We start from the raw sequence: 13,620 nt of genomic DNA on the forward strand, positions 1-13,620 counted from the left end.
TGACCTCTTCCTGTTCTGTGACCTTCTCTACAGGACTAACCTCGTCCTGTTCTGCTACCTTCTCTATAGTACTGACCTCTTCCTGTTCTGTGACCTTCTCTACAGGACTAACCTCGTCCTGTTCTGCTACCTTCTCTATAGTACTGACCTCTTCCTGTTCTGTGACCTTCTCTACAGGACTAACCTCGTCCTGTTCTGCTACCTTCTCTATAGTACTGACCTCTTCCTGTTCTGTGACCTTCTCTACAGGACTAACCTCGTCCTGTTCTGCTACCTTCTCTATAGTACTGACCTCTTCCTGTTCTGTGACCTTCTCTACAGTATAGACTTCTTCCTGTTCCTTCTCATTCTCTGCAGTACAGACATCTTCCTGTTCTGGCTTCTCGATAGTACTGACCTCTTCCTGTTCTGTGACCTTCTCTACAGTATAGACTTCTTCCTGTTCCTTCTCATTCTCTGCAGTACAGACATCTTCCTGTTCTGTAAGCTTCTCGATAGTATTGACCTCTTCCCGTTCTGCGACCTTATCCACAGAACTGATCTCTATCTGTTCTTTGACCTCAGTCACAAGGTTTGCATCTACATGGCTTACAACAGTGAGACTATGACAAATTGACTCTTCTGGTGTGCCAATGTGCGATTCCCTCTCATATACAACAGTAGAATCAGCAACATTATTGCTCTCTGCTCTTACACTGTCCATGTTTTCTCCATTGTCTCTCACAGCATCAGCTATTTCCTGGTTAGTGCGGATGAGCAGCTCTTCACCATCGACAATTCCTGCTTCCCTTGCTGCATTCCGAGAATCTCCACTGCTAGAGCGACTCTTCTTACTGATTCTTGTTCCATCTGGTGCGTGACGCCTCTTGTTATCTTTAACCCTCTTCTCATTGGTCCTACTGCTTCTGCTCTTTTTATGCTTTTGCCTCAACTTTGTCGATATCCTCTCCGTATCGTCCTTCTCTGAGTCGCTGCTACTACTACTACTGCTGCTGCTACTGCTACTGCTATTGCTGCTAGAACTACTAGATTTGGAAGTTTTCTTTGAAACCTTCTTTGTCTTCTTTTTGATATACGAATCACTGGAGCTGCCTGAAACTTTCTCGTCTTCTTTCTCGGCCGCGACTAAATTTTCAGCATTGGCACATATTTCCGATTCCATCCGGCACATCGAAGTTTGATCATCTGGTGCGTTGCATATATTACTCTCGGCTGCGGGTACAGACACTGGGGAGTCAAATGATGACACATGCTCATGTACGACGGTTGTGGACGTTTCTGTCACCTGCTCACCTCCTCCAGTTGACATAAAACTCATATAACTTCTACTCTCCGTTATTCCGCCTCTCTCGCATGCCTCTGTCTGCATGACAGCTGACTGACTGTCGCCTGTTACAGCAATCGCGCGAGAGTTCTCTTTCATCACGGCAGTGATGATGGATTCACTCTTCAGCATTATTTCTCCTACGGATATTTTTTGATCGGTGCCTTCATCCTCCCGGGCTGGTAGCGCAGACGTGGCAGCCAATGCATTATCATCATCATCATACTCCACTTGCATCTCTGCCGACTGGCTAGTGACCACGACTGCAGTGTCATCTAGGCTGTGACCTTCATCATGTTCAGCCTTGTCTTTATCATGGTCTCTTCCCAACGAAGCTGTTACAGTGTAGACGCTTGACTCGTCGCATGCCCTCTCTTCCCTTGTGTGAGCCTCGCACGGCGCTGCTACTATGTCATCCTGGGTAGACGCCACGGGTAAACCTGCGCCGCTGTCGTCATGCTGGTCTGCCTCGTAGATGGTCTGCCTCTCTGTGGTACACTCGATCGTCGTTTGCTGTTCCGAAAATCCTTCTGCCTCGTGGATGGCCTGCACCACCGCCGGACACTCGATCGTCGTTTGCTGTGCCGAAAATCCTTCTGCCTCGTGGATGGCCTGCACCACCGCCGGACACTCGATCGTCGTTTGCTGTTCCGAAAATCCTTCTGCCTCGTGGATGGCCTGCACCACCGCCGGACACTCGATCGTCGTTTGCTGTTCCACAATGCGTTCTGCCTCGCACCTGCCATCGACGTTGACCGCGGACTGCACCTCCTCGCGATACTCGAGTACTATTTGCTGTTCTGTAGGTGCTCTTGTCTCGCGTCTGTCGTTGGCCTCGGGTTGACCAGCGTCCGGCCGATACTCCGTCCTGTACTGGACATCACAAGGGGCGTCGTCGTCGTGTTTCTCCGGGCTCTCGGCTCGGCACATCTCGGTCACGAGGTCGGGAGAACGACAAGGCTCGTCGCCAACTAAACTAGCGCCACCTGGCGACGCTTGGATCGCATGCAGGCTTACGTCGTTAATGGCGCGCGCGTCGCTAAGGTCGTCGGCGGACGACGACAGAACTGCCTCGTGCTCGTCCTGATAAATAACAAGCACCACTGAAGCTCTCCGTCGCGGTGGTCCTACGGGGCTATACGGTGCGACACGGCAGGCTAAATTCATCTCTAACGATTTGTCACTTCTCAACAACTGATCAACATTTGTCTGCTAAACAATCCTCGCTGAACTATTGAGACGAAAGACTAACAAAGGAGCGTCTGTGATAAGATTCTGTGCTGTCCTAGGCATAAAGGTCCGTCAAACATACATAAAAACGTGAGCGTACATGCACACACGCAGACCACGGGATAAACTGTGCAGAGAACCATTTCTCACTCGGAGTAACTTGCTACTATATAGATTTACCAGAGCACTCACATGTCTCAGTGAAGTGATGCTATCACATGCACAACGATTGATGAATTTTCGAGAACGATTCCGATATCTCTGCTTACTAATTTCAACCAAAAAAAACGGTGCAACGTGGGTAGGGGCGATGAGAGGGTTGCAAGTAAACACGTCCGATTTGCCGAGTTTTCACGTTAAAAATATTTCCGGTGATCCAATTTTTGCTGAAAACATTTTATACGACTTTTTTACATTACACTTGTTTAGTAAATTTTTCGATGCATCAAAACCAATAACTTCAGTGTGATAAAATAATCAGATATCCATAATCAGGTGAAAATTTCATTGAGACCAGATAATCTTTACCAAGACCATCACACGAGGAAATCACATCAGCGGACGTATTCACTTGTAATCCGCTAACGACAAAAGGATGCGGGGTGAGACTGAACAACAGGCAGATGTCAGCACTTACTGTGAAACGCTTCGGTCTCGCCTTGGTCTTCTCGACCTTTGCAGGCTCCTTGCCCTTCTGTTCGAACATATTCTTCAGCTTGCGCGCGTGATCCATGTCGGGCAGGTTGTCGTCAAAGTCCGTCGCGACGTCCGAGCGCACGACGTTCGGGTCTCTGTCTGGTTCCGCGTCGTCGTAGACCTGTCGCGAACGAGTGGCGCCACCTGTACTCACATGTCACTACTAAAATCCATCACGATTTAAATGAAATTAATGCCCGTGAATGAAATGCTACCCCGACGAATTAAATTGTTATCGATGATATTAGTTGATATTAGTGATGAACTTGTATTCATCTATGATCTATCTTTGCCCAAAACATGGTATGTGACATTAAGTGTCATAGTGGTCCACAAATGAGTGCAAGATTTTAATCCGTAAATCTGACACAAACACAATGACAACAATCTGTAATGCTGTCAACAACAACTACGATAATCGAGAAAAGGTTTACAAATATTAGAGTTGCCAGTATATCATTTGCACGAGTCAGGGCGATTACTGTGTTAAGAAGGTTCTTACCATGGTGGCCTCAGATCCTTCGGGAGGAGGTGTGATAGCTCGTGGAGGAGGAGGGCCAGCCCTCGTTTCCTCTTTCTGCTCTTCCATGCTCTTGAACCTACGCGGTAATAAAGCCGGATTGCGTTACGTAATATTCACAATAATTACCAAACTTTAGATCTATAGCTACGTTCTGTCAGTCGCGTTGCGCATGCATTCAATCTCCAAAACTAATCAATAGACAGCTATTTGCTGCTATTATGCTGCACAAAGAAAGACATACTATCAAATTTGTGCGCAAAAAAGTTATTGCAAGATGTCTTTTTAAATATAGCACGATGGTCATGACATGATGATGTAGGTCATGTCAGTCGCGTGTGCACGCAGTAAATTCCGAAATCCAGTAAACAGCTAATGATATGTTGCGCCAAGAAAGCCATACTTTCAACCTATAGAAGACATTATGTCTGTTATAGAGACATATTTTTGTTATTGAAAATAAACTTTTTCGACATAACACGATAGACGAGCAGCAGATAGTAAGCGAGAACAGATAAAAGTAAATATACGTATGAAAACACGTATATAGGTAGACAGACGCAGATGGACCATACCTGGCGAGCATGCCCTGTTTCGACTGTCTTATGCTCTGCAATTCCTTCTCTCGCTCAGTATCCAAGTGCTGTATGTGAACGTCGTCATCATCATGCACCATCGTGGGCTGAGAGCCCTCTGGCGGTGGCGTAAAAGCTCGTGGAGGCGGGGGTCTTCGCTCGCCTTCCTCCTGCTCCTAAGAAGGGCGCACGAAATCGTTAAGGGCCTACAGGGAACGTTTTTAGTAGTAAGTGTTAACTAAAGATTAGCCCGAATGCTAATAGTGTTGTTGATGACAATTGGGAAGATCTATAGTTGATCAAATCACATGCGTAGCGAATCATAGATTTCAGAAAAAGCATTATAGTCGAAGATGAGTCCAGCCAAGTCTGCAGACTTGAATAAAAAGTTGAGCCTGGACACATGCGAAGACCAAGGCGAATGTTATACTAATAGCAGCTGTAAATCACAGCTAGAAGAAGGGGCCATTCATGAACAGCATCGGCGGAGCTCGTAGCTATAGAGTCAGAAGAGAAAGGCTAAAGAGAACGATCATGCATTGAAGCTAGCCAGTCTCACGCAGCGCTGCAAAACAAGTCACGGTTAGTTCGATCAACGGAAGCGCTACCAAGACAAGTCACTGGATTTCTGCTACACTTTGATATTTTGACACGTTGATTGGATATTGCTGAGAGCACTTATCCTAGAGTAATGTGGGTGGGACGAAGGAGACTTCATATTACAGACAAGGCCCCGTGAATTACTCCTACCCAACATGTTTACATGGACGCATATGGCAATACACATACCTACTTACATAATGGATAAGGGTCGTATAATATACATAATATGTGCATCTCACCTTAATTTATATACAATTGTTGAATCATTGTATCTGATTATCTATGCTCATATATATATATGCTTGACATTAATTTGTAAAGAGATATTTATCTAAAAGAACATGTAACGGAAATCCAGTGGCCGTCTGAGTTGACGGTTAGATCCATTGTATTTCACTCTACTGACGTGACCTGTGCATCAAAAAGAAATCAGTTTATGTTAATGTTATATATAGCAAAACTTAGTATATGTGCACTACCAATGCATATCATCATTACAGCCACTAATTAGAAAACACCGGCAAGTAAAATGAATTCAGATAATGACGACATGAAGCTGTGAAAGTAAAATGTCTGTACAGATTAACCAGGTACTCTTGGTCATGAAAATGTGTTGTATAGTTACAATTTCTATCAGCGATTTCCTTGCCTATAATCCTACATTGACTGCTTACCCCTACGTTACTAGCATGCAGACAAACAACAACATCAACGTAGGTTCAGCAGCCTATGTAGTTATTACCATTGCAGTACTCATAACCTACGGTTAGCAGGCCATTAAAGTTTTCTACGTGGACAATCCACGCTATTTAACACAGCTACTCCTCTGGTAGTCTACATACTACTATGTGCTTATGCCGAGGAAGTACATTGAGTAACATTCTATTAAGTTGACAATTTTTAATAGACCCATATTGCAACGAAAGACCGCGACGAAGACTGATGTGTGTGCTCAACATACATAGTTTGTTTCCTATGGGTTATGAAATTCCTCAGACGGGCTTATGAGCTAAGAATTCCCTTAAAATATATAGCTACAACAAATATAGTGACGTATCTGTGTGATGACATGTATTGTTTCATGTGGTTTCGTCTAGAAGGCGGACAAACGCAGTGTGGTCACTACAGACTAATCACATCTGACTACAGACTGGCATCGATGTGATGCGGGGATGCATGAATGCTGTGATTACCAAGCCTTGCCACTGTTTCACCTCTGTCCTTGCTCGCTGCGGCAGACAGCACGAAGTGCTTCCAACTCTGCTGTCATAGCCTCGTCTGTACCTGAGTAGTGACACAGAACAGGAGAAGAAAGAGAAAAGAGGGTGCTGTTAGTGTCTTGTACCGCCACCAGGAAAGTGTTAGCTAGCGCGAGGGTATCCACAGGGAGGTTATTGATTGGTCCTTCAACATCCTCCAAAAGACTCTGTCACTTGATGCATGATGATGATGGTGTGATGATGATGGTGATGATGATGATGATGATGATGATGATGATGATGATGATGATGATGATGATGATGATGATGATGATGATAATGATGATGACAATGGCAACGACGACAACAACAACAACAATGACAATGAAAACGACAATGACGACAACGATTGCAATGACGATGACGATAATGATGACAGTTATGATGGCGATTACGATAACAACCATGGTGAAGATGACGATAACGCTTGCACAAAGCAAGTAGAGTAATAACGATGAGCCACAAGGTGAGGAGGCTGCGTAAGATTAACGCACCAAAACCGATAAATAGTTAGAATAGTGATATATGTAGTATATCATGTATGTATGTATGTATAAATATGTATGTATGTATGTATATGTAGTAGTACGTTGTATAGTGAATATAGATGAATAGTAAGAACCGATGAATGCGTAGAATAGTTGTTAACAGTAAAAGCCACGCTCCGGACAAAATGAACGCGCACGCTCGAACAACAACAACGCACGCCACGCTCGGACAACAACAACGCACAGCCACGCGACGGACAACAACAACGCACGCCACGCCCGGACAAACAACAAACGCACCGCGCCACGCTCGGGACAACAACAACGCACGCCACGCTCGGACAACAACAAACAAACGCACGCCACGCTCGGGACAACAACAACAACGCACGCCACGCTCGGGACAACAACAACAACGCACGCCACGCTCGGGACAACAACAACGCACGCCACGCTCGGGACAACAACAACAACGCACGCTCCACAGGATAAGAACGCACGCTCCGAATTCGACAAGAACGCCACGCTCGGGACCGCGCCGACCGCCGCCGTCGTCGGATCGCTACCTTCGTCGTCGTCTCGTGCGATGTTTGCTCCATCGAGTGGAACTTCTGCCGCGTCGACGCCGCGCTGCTGCGTAGCAGCTCCAGCTCAGCTAGCGTCTCGTCGGTCGCCGCCGGCTTGCCGTCGCTGTCGTCGTTCGCCGCGACGCCCTGCTCGAACTTCTCACGTAGCGACCTCGCCTCGCGGATCTGTCTCAGCTCGGCGGCCACCTACAAGCAGAGGGGGTCGACGTGAGTCGACGGTGGCGCCATCTATGGGCGTGATTTGGTTGCCAGGGGGCGTGATTGGCGGGGGTGCACCAGTGTTCTCATACTGGATGTACATCAAGAATCCATAATTTAGAGTTCATGTAATCAAGGGTCTCTATTATGGACTCTTGATGTACATGTAGGAGTGATCGCTAAAGTTTTTATCTTGGGCGGACAAGATCGCATATTCGGCGCGTATGATGATACTTAGATGAAAATAGATGATAATTATAATCATTACTTTATCATTATTTGTTCGATTTACATCGGACGTTAATTGCACACGTGCTTTGTGCACCGGTGTGCTCACACTGGATGTAGGAGCGTTTAGTAGTCGGGTAGATTTTTTTCGTAGTGGTGCGTGATCGCAAATTCAGCGCGTGGGGGAGATTAGCTCTTAATTACAATGATTACTTCATCATTGTTTGTTTGATTTACATCGGACGTTAATTGCACTCGTGCTTTTCTGTGTGAGGAAATTCCTGTGGATCTGCTGATTGCAAGAGAGGGCAAGATACGTGCACTCAACGCGTCTTCCTTTATGGGGACTTTCCAATCTTCCTTTATTTTGATATTATGACATCGAACGTCAATTGCACTCGTGCTTTCCCGTGTGCAGCCTGTGGATCTGCTCATGACAAGAGCTAGCAGGAGGTGTGCACTTTCCCCACCTTCCTTTGAATTTATTACTCCATCGGCAATTTCACTCGTGCTTCCCAGTGTGCAGACTGCCGATCTACGCATCACAAGAGGACTAGCAGGACTAGGAGCTAGCAGGACGTGTGCACTCACCTCGTCTTCCTTGTACACGGCTGGTTCGGGGCCCGTGTCCTCACTAACGATCTGTGTGCCCTCTGGTGGAGGTGTGATAGCGCGCATCGGCGGCGGTCCGGCCCGGCCCTCGTCGGCTGGGTTCTGCTCCTTTTGGCGGAAGACGTCGATCTTGCTACGCGTTCCCTTGATCTCGTGGAAATCTGTCGCGGTCTGACGAGCGGAGGCGAAATCGCGGATGTAATGCAGTGTGCAAATGGTGGGTTTTGTTCTGTCTCGCGCTTCTCTCTCCTCTTCCGCGCTTACTCTTAATCTGCTTTTCAATCTCCCAGCTTCCCCCCCCCTCTCTCTCTCTCTCTCTCTCTCTCTCTCTCGCTCTATCGCTATCTATCTATCTATCTATCTATCTATCTACTTGACATTAATTTGTAAAGAGATATTTTCTAAAAGAACATGTAACGGAAATCCAGTGGCCGTCTGAGTTTGACGGTTAGATCCATTCTATTTCACTCTACTGACGTGACCTTGTGCATCAAAAGAAATCAGTTTATGTTAATGTTATATATAGCAAAACTTAGTATACGTGCACTACAATGCATATCATCATTACAGCCACTAATTAGAAAACACGGCAAGTAAAATGAATTCAGATAATGACGACATGAAGCTGTGAAAGTAAAATGTCTGTACAGATTAACCAGGTACTCTTGGTCATGAGAATGTGTTAGGTATTAGTCTACAATTTCTATCAGCGATTTCCTTGCTATATCCTACTAATTGACTGCTACCCCCTACTTACTAGCATGCAGACAAACAACAACATCAACAGTAGGTTCAGCAGCTATGTAGTTATTACCATTGCAGTACTCATAACCTACGTTAGCAGGCCATTAAAGTTTTCTACGTGGACAATCACGACTATTTAACACAGCTACTCTCCTGGTAGTCTACATACTACTATGTCTATGCCGAGGAAATACATTGAGTAACATTCTATTAAGTTGACCATTTTTAAATAGACCCTATATGCAATGAAGACCGCGATGAAGACTGATGTGTGATGCTCAACATACTATAGTTTGTTCCTATGGGTTATGAAATTCCTCAGACGGGCTTATGAGCTAAGAATTCCCCTAAAATATATAGCTACAACAAATATAGTGACGTATCTGTGTTATGACATGTATTGTTTCAGTGGTTTCGTCTAGAAGCGGACAAACGCAGTGTGTTCACTACAGACGATCACATCTGACTACAGACTGGGCATCGATGTGATGCGGGGGATGCATGAATGACTGTGATTACCAAGCCTTGCCACTGTTTCACCCTGTCCTTGCTCGCTGCGGCAGCAGCACGAAGTGCTTCCAACTCTGCTGTCATAGCCTCGTCCTGTACCTGAGTAGTGACAGAACAGGAGAAGAAAGAGAAAAAGGGTGCTGTTAGTGTCTTGTACCGCCACCAGGAAAGTGTTAGCTAGCGCGAGGGTATCCACAGGGAGGTTATTGATTGGTCCTTCAACATCCTCCAAAAGACTCTGTCACTTGATGATGATGATGGTGATGATGAATGATGATGATGATAATGATGATGGTGATGATAATGATGATGATGATGATGATGATGATGATGATGATGATAATGATAATGATGATGATAATGATGATGATGGTGATGATGAATGATGATGATGATAATGATGATGGTGATGATGACAATGGCAACGACGACAACAACAACAACAATGACAATGAAAACGACAATGACGACAACGATTGCAATGACGATGACGATAATGATGACAGTTATGATGGCGATTACGATAACAACCATGGTGAAGATGACGATAACGCTTGCACAAAGCAAGTAGAGTAATAACGATGAGCCACAAGGTGAGGAGGCTGCAATAAGATTAACACACCAAAACCGATAAATAGTTAGAATAGTGATATATGTAGTATATCATGTATGTATGTATGTATGTATGTATGTATAAATATGTATTAATGTAAGTATGTATATGTAGTAGTACGTTGTATAGTAAATATAGATGAATAGTAAGAACCGATGAATGCGTAGAATAGTTGTTAACAGTAAAAGCCACGCTCCGGACAAAAAGAACGCACGCTCGGGACAACAACAACGCACGCCACGCTCGGGACAACAACAACGCACGCCACACACGCACGGAATCATACATAAACCACGCACACGCTCGTGAACAACAACAACGCACGTTTCGTTGACCGCCACGCTCGGGACAACAACAACGCACAGCCCACGCCTCGGGACAACAACACCAACGCCTTCACGCCACGCTCGGACAACAACATACGGCACTGCCACGCTTCGGACAACAAACGCACGCGCACGCACGGAACAACAACAACGCACGCCACGGCTCGGACAACAACAACGCACGCCACGCACGAGAACAACAACACACGCACGCCACGCTCGGGACAACAACAACGACACGCCACGCTCCGGACAACAAACGCACGCGCGCACGCTCGGGACAAACAACAACAACGCACGACTCACGTCTGCCGGTACATACAACAAATAGCGCAACGCTCCGCACGATAAGAACGGCACCGCTCCGAATTCGACAAGAACGCCACGGCTTGGGACCGCGCGCCGACCGCTCCCGGTCGTCGATCGCTCGCCTACTTCTGTCGTGTCGTCTCGTGGCGTGGTTTGCTTCGCATCGAGTGGAACTTCTGCGCGTCGACGCCGCGCTGCTGGCGCTAGGGGTCAAGCTCACAGCTCAGCTAGCGTCTGCGTCGGTCGGCCGGCCGCTGCCGTCGGCTGTCGTCGTTCGGCCCGGGCGACGCCCTGCTCGAAATTCTACGTAGCGAACCTTCGCCTCGCGGATCTGTCTCAGCTCGCGGGCGAAGCTACAAGTGCAGGGGGGTCGACGTGAGTCGAGCGGTGGCGCCATCTATGGGCCGTGAATTTGGTTGCCAGGCAGGGCGTGAATTGGCGGGGGTGCACGGGTGTTCTCATAGCTGGATGTACAGTCAAGAATCCATAATTTAGAGTTCATGTATCAAGGTCTCTATTATGGACATGCTTGATTAAGCATGTAGGAGTGATTTCGCTAAAGTTGTTTTATCTGGGCGGACCAAGATCGTCGCATATTCGGCGCGTATGATGAACTTAGATGTAAATAGATGATTAATTATATTTATCATTACTTTATCATTATTTGTTCGATTTACATCGGAACGTTAATTGCAACAGTGCTTTGTTGCACCGGTTGTGCTTCAACACTGGATTGTAGGAGCGTTTAGTAGTCGGGTAAGATTTTTTTCGTAGTCGGTGGCGGGATCGCAAATTCAGCGCGTGGGGGATTAGCTCGCTTAATTCACATGATTACTTCATCCCATTTTTGTTATGATTTGAGCATGCGAACGTTAATTGCACTCGTGGCTTTCTGTGTGAGGAAAATCCTGTGGTATCTGCTGATTGCAAGAGAGGGCAGATGCGTGCACTCAACGCGTCTTCTTTATGGGACTTTCCGCAATCTTCCGTCTATTTTGTATATTATGACATCGAACGTGCAATTGCACTCGTGCTTTCCCGTTGTGGGCAGCCGTGTGGATCTGCTCATGACAATAGCGGCTAGCAGGAGGTTGGCACTTTCCCCACCTTCCTTTGAATCATTTAGTACTGCCATCGGCAAATTTCACGTCTCGTGCTTCCAGTGTGCAAGACTGGCGCGATCTAGCGATTGCACATAGAGGACTTAACAGGAACTAGGAGCTAGCGAGGACGTGTGCACTCACCTCCGTCTTCCTTGTACAGGCTGGTTCGGCCCGTGTCCTCACTCAGCGATCTGTGGTGCTCTCTGTGAGGTGTGATAGCGCGCAATCGGCGGCGGGTCCGGCCCGGCCCTCGTCGCTGGGTTTCTGCGCTGCCTTTTGCCGCGAAGACGGTCGATCTTGCTACGCGTAGTCCCTTGACTCGTGGAAGTCTGTCGCGGTCTGACGAGGCGGAGGCGAAATCGCGGATGTAATGGCAAGTGTGGGCAAATGGGTGGTTTTGTTCTGTCTGCGTCGCGTGCTCTCTCTCCTACTTTCCGCGGCTTACTCTTAATCTGGCTTTTCAATGTCTCGCAGGCTTTCCCCTCTCTCTCTCTCTCTCGCTCTGTATCTCTATCTAATCTATCTATCTATCTATGCTATCTATCTATCTATGCTATCTATCTATCTATCTATGCTATCTATCTATCTATCTATCTATCTATCTATCTACTATCTAATGTAATGCTATCTATCTATCTATCTATATTATCTATCTATGCTATCTATCTATCTATCTATTTATCTATTTATCTAATCTATCCATGCTATCTATCTATCTATCTACCTATCTATCTATTTATCTATCTATTTATCTATCTATCTATCTAATCTATCTATCTATCTATCTATCTATCTATTTATCTATCTATTTTATCTATCTATCTATCTATCTATCTATGCTATCTATCTATCTATCTATCTATCTATCTCTCTCTCTCTCTCTGTCCTCTCTCTCTCTCTCTTTCTCTCTGCTCTCTCGTCTCTCTCTCTCTCTCTCTCTCTCTCCTCTCCTCCCTGTCTCGCTCTCTCTTCCGCTCTGCTTCTCGCACCCCTCTCACTTGCTCTCTCTCTCCTCCCCCACTCTCTTACTCGCGCTCTCTCTCTCTCTCTCTCTCTTCTCTCTCTCTCTCTCTCTCTTCCTCTTTGCTTTCTCTGCTCGCTCCCTCTTGTCTCATCCCTTGCTCCTCGCCCATTCTGTATCTATATCTCTCTCCCATCTCTCTCCCTCCCTCTTCTCGCCCATCACTTTCCCCCTCTTCCTTCCTTCTGCTATATACGTACTTCATCAGTAGTGTAAAACGCCAACCGGACACCGTACCTTGTATGTTTTCCGGCACCTCGGGCTCATTGTCCTGTACGGGCTGGTCTCCGTCCGGTGGTGGGGTGAACGCTCGTGGAGGCGGTGGTTTCTTCTCTCACCATCAACCTTGTCATGTGTCATTGAGGGAAATTTGGAATTCGCTTTAGCAACGTAGAGACATTTAGAGGGAAAAGCTTTTAGAATAGTTGCGTGACGTATGGCTGGGAGCCTCAGTAGAAAAGGGCGCGTGGTTAGTGTGTGAATTTACTCCCACCACTCTAGGAAACCCGAGTAAGAGGCAGGTGGTGAATATATTTGTCACGGGCTGTGATTTTCACATAATATAGAGATATTCCTGTGGATCGTGGGCGAGGTATGTGGCTTGTACGAGTCAGAAAAGAAGTGCATTCTTGACTGATGAAATTTTACTTCTAACAAAAGCGCGATTGCGCAGT

The 13,620-nt window shown here is 46.4% G+C and overlaps 1 protein-coding gene across 11 annotated transcripts in view; it reads right to left on the bottom strand.

Moving 5' to 3' along the window:
- LOC106807023 (uncharacterized protein DDB_G0284459-like) overlaps positions 1–13,620 on the bottom strand; it is a 161,155-nt gene that overhangs the window by 12,830 nt on the left and 134,705 nt on the right. For 9 of the 11 annotated variants that reach the window (XM_014809302.1, XM_014809292.1, XM_014809271.1 and 6 more), the window contains 5 exons: positions 8,300–8,491; positions 7,262–7,468; positions 4,346–4,521; positions 3,753–3,849; positions 3,192–3,371 (listed from right to left, as the gene is read on the bottom strand). In XM_014809302.1, the coding sequence (XP_014664788.1) occupies positions 3,192–3,371; positions 3,753–3,849; positions 4,346–4,521; positions 7,262–7,468; positions 8,300–8,491 (852 nt within the window). Of the gene's footprint in view, positions 1–148; positions 293–397; positions 2,337–3,191; positions 3,372–3,752; positions 3,850–4,345; positions 4,522–7,261; positions 7,469–8,299; positions 8,492–13,620 lie in introns of those variants that run through there. The other 2 variants (XM_014809262.1, XM_014809254.1) reach the window with 2 other exon arrangements.

Source organism: Priapulus caudatus, unplaced genomic scaffold (genome assembly GCF_000485595.1).
Source record: "Priapulus caudatus unplaced genomic scaffold, Priapulus_caudatus-5.0.1 Scaffold10, whole genome shotgun sequence".
Classification (NCBI taxonomy): Eukaryota; Metazoa; Priapulida; class Priapulimorpha; order Priapulimorphida; family Priapulidae; genus Priapulus; species Priapulus caudatus.